At 37.5% G+C, this 9,652-nt stretch overlaps 1 protein-coding gene across 2 annotated transcripts; it reads right to left on the reverse strand.

Annotated features, from left to right (window-relative positions):
- Window positions 1-413: 413 nt before the first annotated feature.
- Window positions 414-6,978, reverse strand: LOC119079021. 2 transcript variants are annotated; one of them, XM_037186800.1, is made up of 7 exons: window positions 6,788-6,977; window positions 6,422-6,523; window positions 4,432-4,493; window positions 4,238-4,307; window positions 3,732-3,999; window positions 2,178-2,959; window positions 414-2,144 (listed from the first exon to the last, which is right to left on the reverse strand). In XM_037186800.1, exons 1-7 carry the CDS (start codon window positions 6,882-6,884, stop codon window positions 535-537), a joined length of 2,991 nt encoding a protein of 996 aa, XP_037042695.1. In that variant the 5' UTR covers window positions 6,885-6,977; the 3' UTR covers window positions 414-534. The 2 variants fall into 2 exon arrangements, with proteins under 2 accessions (XP_037042695.1, XP_037042693.1); XM_037186798.1 differs by having other exon boundaries at window positions 414-2,959; window positions 6,788-6,978.
- Window positions 6,979-9,652: the final 2,674 nt, after the last annotated feature.

A 9,652-nucleotide genomic window follows, 5' to 3' on the forward strand; every position in this document is an offset into this window, starting at 1 on the left:
TCATTGTAATTGTAGCCATTTTCACGATTAGTTGCATTGCAGAGATACCGGACTTTTTATAATTTTCTATTTCATTCAATTTTCTAGAATTACACTGACATTTTTAAAACAAACACTACGAAGAGCATGTCTTTATAATTGTTATTTGTTAATTTTTTCAGAGTTCATCATTTTGATACTTCGTGACGAGAATCTTTCTAATGAGCGCACATGATAGTAAATGTGAGCTATTTCGAATAAAATTGTAAGATTTTTTCCATATTATCATTATAAATAGTACGAGAGGGAAACTACGCGAGCAAATACTGGGACAGGTGCTATTTGCTATTGGCGTCAATAGAAGCAAATAGTACGCCAATTGCCACCTGAAACGATGACGTCGAAATCACAATAAAAGTTAAAATAAAGAGTCGCCTCAAAGTTTATTTGATTTATGTCGTAAATGTTAACATTAATGAAGTAGAAGATTGTGTAGTAACCGAACCGTAAAAAACTCAATAATTACAATTCTGGGAGAGGTTATAATCAACGTTACTACTGTTGCAGTGGTATTTCCATAAGATTGAACGATGTAATGGTGAGCTTTGAAATCTCTTGATGAAAAAGAATAAATCCCGACTTTGATAGAACCGTACACGCTCGTGGTTGAAATTTGGAAATGACTTTGTCGTACAAAAATCTATTTACGCCTGCGTTATCGGTGATTCCAAAACTATTCCTGCCGATGCTCAACAGTTTACCTCTGATTGCATTTCCGTTCGTTTCAATGTACTCGTGTTCGCTTAGTCGAGAATGAATCAATTGAGCCAATTGTTGGCCAACACACTTGTCGAACTTTTCACCTAAATGCGAGGCAGCGCGTTTTAACATTTTCAAATCATCGTCACGTTTGGCGTCGATTAGATTTTCCAAAATGTTGCCGATGTCACCGGTGGTAATTTCTTTGCGCATTTCCTTTTCGTTTGCAAGGCTTGGAACTTCAATGGAAGTTGCAGTCACATCCCTTCCGATGGCCAAATAAAACTTTGCTTCGGTCATCATCTGCAGGAATTGCTTAAAGTCCGGACAAATTCTTTCGATATCAGGTTTCTGCGACAATTTTCGATAGACATCGTTTAACTGTACTCGAACATCTTCACTGCCAGCCACATCTACGTTCTGATTTTGCCTTTGCATGTTGGCCTTTCCGATTTGCATTATCGACTCCGCAACACGATTGCATTTGATGTTGGTCTTGGTGTTGAGATCGGGCAGAAAGTAGTAGACGAAAAATACATGCTTTCCATCGCTGTCTTTCGTTATTCGTATCATGTCAAAGATGTCCCGTTCCGGTTGGTCAGACGTCCAAGCATTCGGAAATTTGGAGAATGTTTCCAGATATTTTTTCAGCTTAGCGTCGGGGCTCAAGTTTTCATTATTCGGCCAATGAATCCGTAGATATGCTGGATCCTTCTTGTCAGTCAGCAGGTAATCTTTCAGGATTTTTTCGAATTGATTGTGGACCAAATTTATGTAGCCATCTTGGACGTGGCACCACATTCCCATAACGTGCCAGAAGACACTGTTGTCCTTTGAATGACACAACAGTCCGTCGATGAAATTCATTAGCTTTTCCGGTTTTTTCTCTTTACGGCTCGTACCATACCGGTAAGACATTTTGGCATTGTTGAGACGCTGGAGAAAAACTTGGGCGGACGTTCCTGCCGAAAGTTGTCCTAAGACCCGCCTCAATTCGACAACGATTTGTTTGATTGTTGGGATTTCACTAAATTCTTTGATTACATCTTTATTGTAGAGCAATTTGAATTCGCAGCCACTGAAGAAATCTGACGAGTGTTTGTGGCACAGTTGATAATTGTCCAATTCAGCCATTCGATTATCATCAGCTATTGCATCGTGAATTATCTCACTCAGGTAAAGGTTTAATTGATTGGCCCGTTCGGTGTGAACAGCAGTCAAGTATTTATTGTGTGCCGTTGAGTTTTGTTCGATGTCACCGTTTAAATCATAGGTTTCCTTGCCGTTTGATATTTCAGACAAAATACTTAAAACGCTTAGGATGTCTGAGGTTGAGAGCCTCTTAAGTATACGAATGTTGCCGAGTGATACAGTGACTTTTGCTCCTTTAGTTAAACTTGGTTTTTTCGACTCTGTCGTTTCTCCCACATTCTCCATCTCCTCCACATTCTCCACCTCCTCAACCTCTTCCCCCACCTCCTCTCTATCCTCTATATTGTCCTCGTCACTATTTTCTTTAACCGGAACCGGAGTAGCCTTTTGGAAGCACGACAATCTCAAAATCGATGCATTATCTCGTAGTTCCGCTGTATATCGCACGCATAGTGTTAGCAGATCGTGTGGATTGGTTTTCTTTTGCTGTTTGTGTGTTGTCTTGCGAGTCAATTCCGTTCCCACCAGTCCTTTATTGGTCGACTGCAATTTGCCGTCTTTACTCAAAATGCGAGCCGCAATTTTGCCGGGAAATTCGAAATCGGAACACCATTGGACAACGTTCCACGATTGATTCGTTGTGATGGCAAACAATTCATTTTCTCTGTAGTGAAATATTAGAGAGTGAATGGTTGTGGCTTTCTCCTTGATGCCGTACGAATGTAGCAATGAAATTTGCCGCGCTACTTTTTGAACATAAACTTTAACGCGAAACCGATCTCCTTTGAAGTGTTCTTCGTCTTCAGGTTTCACGACAGGTTCATGTTGCACCACTTTTACTTCGAAACTGGTTTTTGTTTCGCCGATGCTGCTACCCTTGCCTTTGTTGTATTTATCCACGATAAACTCGATTATATCTTTGACAGACTTCCCCGTCAAGTCATAGTGATTTAGGTCTATTTTGTGGATGCTCACTTCCTGATTGTCGTCGTATGACACCTTTTTTTGCTTTTTTGTAGATTTCTTTTTGCTTTTGGTGTTTTCGTAAAGATGCCGTGGATCGGGAGGTCTGGAAAAGGGTTACGGTTCAATTAACTTCAGAACTTTTCAATTATAAACGGGAATCTAGACAGGTGTAGGATAAGAATACTATACACGGTTGGTTTGAAACGAGATTAAATAGGGACCGCCAACCACCAATATTTTTTTTTAAATATTTATAATGAGTGATGGACAAGAACTTTACACAGTAAAAAATTAGGCCAAACCTTTGAGCCGTTTCTGAGAACCAGTGGATGCGACTACCGCAAGCAGTCAGGGACAGCCTGAGCTAATATGTTAATTGGAATCGGTAGAGGGTACAATTCTAAGATATTCTGTGTAAAAATTATTTCTTTCGATCATCTGCTCTCGGAGCAATAACAGTTGAAAGTCAAAATTTCCCCATTTTCCAAGAGTGATATATCCTTGACAAACTGACCGAGCCAGCCAATTAAGATTGATTTGCCTTTTCGAATAGCTACACAAATCTTTTGAAAGTGGTCTTTTATGGTACATTTTTAGAGAAGTTACTTTTTCCGCTACCCTCGGTAAAATTTGGAGATCTCTGTACCTCACTGACAGCTTTATTTTAAACAAATTTGTCGCGAATACTGTAGCCTGAAGACTAAGCTTTACAACGATACCAAACATGCCATACTTGATTTGCATCAAGTACTGTTGATGATTCAGTTTTTCAATCGAAGTCACTCTACTCGAAAATCTGGAGCTCTCAAAAACGAAATTGGTAAATTGGTAACCAATCGTGTATACATACTGGCTGTTGTCATCTAAGAACTTACTCATATTCTCGCATTATCGAATTTACTTCATCGGTATCAATTTCAGGCTCAGCATCCGTAACAAAACTGTCCGACGAGTATTCACTGGACTCTGTGCCTGGACTATATTCATCTGTATTTTGCGACTGCACTTGACTGCATTCAGTTCGCTGTGTTTCCGATGAACCATCAGCACCAGCTGCTCCTTTGTCGCTCCCTTCATCATTTTCATCATCAGAATCACTAATGCGGTTCAAAGTAGATCTCCTTTTCCTGGCTGGTTGGACGTCTGTTTAAGAGGAGGAAGGAAGTGCTTAGTTGTATTGATTGTTCATTAATTTTTGGTAAAACTTTTTTCCAGATTTTGCCATCTTTTCCTCAATTTTCCGATTCTTTCCCAAATTTTCACAAATTTTATTTTTGGAAAAAATTGGGAAAATATGGAAAAGTGTGAGGAAATTTGGGGAAAATATAGGAACAAAAATTCCAGAAAATAGTCCTTATTACGTTAATTGATAAAATTTTACCTTGTGAGTCTAGACATTCCTCATTTTCATTAAGTGGTCGCTTTTCTGCTGAATTTTCAGTGGTTTCCGTCTGTGAAAATCGAAAGAATTTTATATTTTTTTATAATATTGTTGAACGGTCGACAGGAGGTTAAAAAGGATCCAAAGACAGAGTATTTTTTTTTGTGGCACAACATAATCAGAGAAACACTTACGACATCCATGACTTCAGACGATGTTTCGCTTTCTGAATCATCACTACTTCTCATCACTTTTTAGCCCCGTACGAAGTACGAAGGGGCTTATAGGATTACGATGCCGTGTGTAATTGATGGAATTCGAAGCAGACGGTAAGGGCAAAGTGTTTGCCTATGTTCATAGATGACGAATCCGCAATAAAAATTTGGGCCGTCTGTCCGTCTGTCCGTCTGTCCGTCTGTCCGTCTGTCCGTCTGTCCGTCTGTCCGTCACGTCGATATCTTGAGTAAATCAAATCCGATTTCAAAAAATTTTTTTTCCCCTGAAAGATAGTCAAAATAGTGAGGCTAAGTTCGAAGATGGGCATATTCGGGTCGGCCCTTCGTGAGTTAGGGCCACCTAAGTGATTTAAGGTCTTTTGGTGATATTTATGGCAAAATAAACGATGGAAATGTAAATGACACGGCAAATGATAGGTATTGTCAATACCAATCGAGGAAAAAATAGTTTTTTAAAATCGGGTGAGTGGACCGTGAGTTAGGGCCTTAGAAGTGAAAAGCTACTAGGGCCCTATGTGTATTTTACATAGAACTCAAGTAAATTTCATTCGTTTTTCGTAATTTTTGTGTCATTTGGAAGGTAATCAAAGGCCGAATAGAATGTTGTTGAAAAAAAATTAAATTTGGGTCCTTGGACTAAGGCCGCTACTAGGGCCCTATGTGTATTTTACATATAACTCGAGCAAATTTCATCCGTTTTTCGTAATTTTTGTTTCATTTGGAAGGTAATCAAAGGCCGAATAGAATGTTGTTGAAAAAAAATTAAATTTGGGTCCTCGGACTAAGGCCGCTACTAGGGCCCTATGTGTATTTTACATACAACTCGAGTAAATTTCATTCGTTTTTCGTAATTTTTGTGTCATTTGGAAGGTAATCGAACGCCGAATAGAAAGTTGTTGAAAAAAAAAAATTAAATTTGGGTCCTTGGACCAAGGCCACTACTAGGGCCCTATGTGTATTTTACATAGAACTCGAGTAAATTTCATTCGTTTTTCGTAATTTTTGTGTCATTTGGAAGGTAATCGAACGCCGAATAGAAAGTTGTTGAAAAAAAATTAAATTTGGGTCCTTGGACTAAGGCCACTATTAGGGCCCTATGTGTATTTTACATTGAACTCGAGTAAATTTCATTCGTTTTTCGTAATTTTTGTGTCATTTGGAAGGTAATCAAAGGCCGAATAGAATGTTGTTGAAAAAAAATTAAATTTGGGTCCTCGGACTAAGGCCGCTACTAGGGCCCTATGTGTATTTTACATACAACTCGAGTAAATTTCATCCGTTTTTCGTAATTTTTGTTTCATTTGAAAGATAATCGAACACCGAATAGAATGTTGTTGAAAAAAAAAAAAATTTGGGTCCTTGGACTAAGGCCGTTACTAGGGCCCTATGTGTATTTTACATATAACTCGAGCAAATTTCATCCGTTTTTCGTAATTTTTGTTTCATTTGGAAGGTAATCAAAGGCCGAATAGAATGTAGTTGAAAAAAAATTAAATTTGGGTCCTCGGACTAAGGCCGCTACTAGGGCCCTATGTGTATTTTACATATAACTCGAGCAAATTTCATCCGTTTTTCGTAATTTTTGTTTCATTTGGAAGGTAATCAAAGGCCGAATAGAATGTAGTTGAAAAAAAAAAAAATTTGGATCCTCGGACTGAGGCCGATACTAGGCCTATGTGTATTTATACTCAATAAATTAAAATTTTAGGGCTATTTGAAAGTTTTGTTTGATTTGAAAGGAACGTCGTACGGGGCTTCGTAATTGCGCTATGCGCAATTTCTAAGATGTACACATTACATAATAATTTTACTTCAACTACTTTAACCGGCGCATAGGCTTATGGTCAAAGTAGGGTGACAGACGCACTAGGGTCACGTACGCAATAGATATACGGGTTTGTACGGGGCTCAGTCGCAGCAAACGCTCCGACTGTTCTGATGGCTCGTTTCATAGTCTTCCGAGCTCTTCCTGACCTTAATTTAGACAATGCTGAACTGTCTAGCCTATTCTCTGCTTCGGTTTCTTCGTCAGAAGACAGAAGTATGATCTCTGATAAATTCAAACGAAAAGTATCAATAATGTTCTCATTGGAAGGAAGCGACACACAGACGAATAGCGAAGCGAATAGTCAACATGGACTTGTTAAAACATTTTTTTTTGTTAGACGACGACGGTAAGGAATATACATTTTACATTTACATTATATGGTTATATCTACCAATGGTAGATAACACTTCTCAGCTCAGCACTTGTAGCACATAGATAGAGGCAAAACAAACCAATCAGTCTCTCAATGTGGATTTATAGACTCACCCTTCTGTTCGATGGTGCTTTCCCTAGGTGTTACTGGTTTCCTTCCGGAGGGGACAACTTTAAAATAGTGCTGGATGCTGCGTTTGATTTTTGTCATCGTTGAAAAGAAAACAACTTGTGAATGAGTCTTCCTTCACAGATATAAATATATCAAGACTAGAATTTTGTTAAAACACCTGTTAAAACAGCGCATAAAATTTCGCATTTCATCAAAATGCGAAATAGAATTTGTAATCTGAAACAATGCAAACATCATCAAAAATAATAATATTTATGACAGTTGCACAGCGTATGATGGATAATACAGGTGCGCCGAATCAAGTGTTTCAAATATTTCGAGTAGATATGAGCGGGTCGGAATTTAAGTATACATTTTGCCTTTTCTTCCGTGCACTACTTCAAATTGCTGCTTTTGTTATGAGCAACGCACTTCAAGCTTGAGTGGTAAGATAAATAAGGTACTGACACTTGACAGTGTGTCACACAACTGTAATAGTTATTACATAACTAGGAATGAAAAGTTGAAAAGTAGAGTTTTCGTGTGAATTTTGTTGATCCGAGGCGAAGCCGACACACAAAAACGTTGTTTTCCCTAGGTGCAACTTTCGACCTTAGGGAAAACAAAAGCATGAGAAACACGGTACACCATATATAAAATCGTACTCTATTTGACGGTGTGGAATAGATCATCTTCAAGAACTCTTGAAAATCCATCCACGTTAAATAAAAATCGCTTTCAAATGGATGACTGAACGAAACATTTAACGAACCTAAAGTGAGACTACGTTTGAAAGTACTGCATCTCGAAGATGATCGTTTTTGCTTGAAGTGCGTTGTTACGAAAAATGTTTTTCATACCTAGGACCCGAAACGTGCGACTTCGTCGCACTTTTTCTTCGTCCAATATGAAAAATACTATTCGTACCACGGACTAAAGGTCTTTTTTAGCGTAACTTCTCACACGCTAAAAAAAACTTTTAGTCCTAGGTACGAAATGTACTGTTTCAGTCGGTGGAGTACGTCGGTGGTAATTTCCCTGCACAAGTCAATCCCACTCACTAACTCAGTTTTCGGTTGTTGTTCTGTCAATGTGGGCAGTTCAAACCAAGACTGTATACTGTGGAGCAGCTAGCCAGCATCGGTGATTCCCAACTTTTGATCGTGAGGACTATCGTTGTCTTTGTACCACATTATCATTTTTTTTGCTTGTAGAACTGTAAGATGTGACAGAGATCCAAGATATGGATAAGACTGTACCAACGCACTTCAAGTAAAAGTGGTACTCTAAATAGGGTACTGAAACTTGACAGTGCTCCATACAAAATTTTACGGTGTAAAAAGAGGAGATAAAATTTCATTCAAAGTAGTACTCTATTTGGCATCTGTCATTAATAGCACTTTTGCTTGAAGTGCGTTGACTGTACAAAAAAAATTGTTGAAGAAATGTTCGCAAGAGTGTTTGAGGTTATGATTCAGTGTTATAAACATCGTGTTTACATAACGATGGAACCGACTTGTACAGATTGGTTCATAAGATGAGACTACATTTATACCAAAGACTAAATTGGAATGGGGTAATCAAAGTAGTTTCAGATCAATGAATACTGAATATAAAGAAAGAAGTTACGATTCTAGACTCAATAAAGAAATTGTTTGATGCCGCTGACTCCATGAATTTTACACAGTTCGATTGGACTAATAATATAATGAAAGTTATTCGTAGAGTGGGAATCTATTTCGCTAAACTTATGCCATTTGCGGTCATAAGGAATGGATGTCAATGTTATAAGAGCTTACTACTCATTGTCCAATCATTCCAAAATGTCTTGCATGGTGGGCTCTGTTTGCAATTTTTTTTTGTAGAGTTTCAAGCAATTAATTTTATCGAGCAGAAGTGTCCTGTTACACCTAATGCGTCCAAAGTTTATAATATTTTTATTTCAATGTGGAGTGTTTGGCCTCATCGTAAAGCTGTGATCTGCAGCTTTATGATGATGGTTATTTTTTTCTGTTAGAGCTGAGTGCGAGAGATACAGTTTTGGTCAAAGTTCATAAGGGGTAACAAATTGACATAATAAACACAAATGAGCTACCATAACCCTGTGCCTAAATTGGAAAACCAACTATTTTATTATTTTTCGGTCATTTATACTAGTTTTAACAAGTATTCTGCTTAAAAAACTACCAAAAGTTTTTTTTGTCAAGAAAATCTCTTAAAAATAGCTCAATTTTAACACAAAAATGGCACCTAACCGCTACGTTTGGAAAAATCAAAAAGAGGTTTCTTCGGGAAAGTAGTGGCAAAATAAATACTTAACAATAAATAATCCAAAAATATTTAAATTTAAGTTGCAAATTCATAACTACCCCTGAAGAAAAATTGAAAAATGTGTGGAAAATCGGAAAATTTTGGAAAATTATAATTCATTTAAGTTTCCTTTACACTGAAAACTTTAAATAGTGGTGGAGGGATTAAGGGTGGGTTTCTTAAGAGCTAGTAATCGTTTTTAAAATCTACATATCTATATTAATCACTGGTCCAAAGCACACCATTCTACTATAGTTTGCCCTATTTTTTTGCTAATTGTGACTATTTAGTTTATACTTAATATACCGTTATATCACTGTTTTCGTTGATTTTCATTTAGAACAATGTTTAGTGAACGTCTGAGAATTTTGTCAATTTTACAAAGCGATTATAAACACTTTACGGCACAGAACATTGTAAAACTGTTTGTATACATATACATCACATCGCCATTTTGCATCTACATGTAAACGTTTGTTCCAAGGCCATTTGAATTGTCAAATGTCATTCATTTAGATTAGAGACATAACTTCAGGTTTGTTCCATGTAACTGCAAA

The sequence above is a fragment of the Bradysia coprophila genome, unplaced genomic scaffold, assembly GCF_014529535.1.
Source record: "Bradysia coprophila strain Holo2 unplaced genomic scaffold, BU_Bcop_v1 contig_297, whole genome shotgun sequence".
In the NCBI taxonomy this organism is placed as follows: Eukaryota; Metazoa; Arthropoda; class Insecta; order Diptera; family Sciaridae; genus Bradysia; species Bradysia coprophila.

Coding starts and splice junctions, on each gene's coding strand:
- LOC119079021 (XM_037186798.1), bottom strand. CDS start 6,884: ATGACAAAAATCAAACGCAGCATCCAGCACTATTTTAAAGTTGTCCCC. Junction 4,494..6,421: donor AAGAGCTCGGAAGACTATGA/AACGAGCCATCA, acceptor TCGTACGGGGCT/AAAAAGTGATGAGAAGTAGT. Junction 4,000..4,237: donor GGAATGTCTAGACTCACAAG/GTAAAATTTTAT, acceptor CCTCTTAAACAG/ACGTCCAACCAGCCAGGAAA.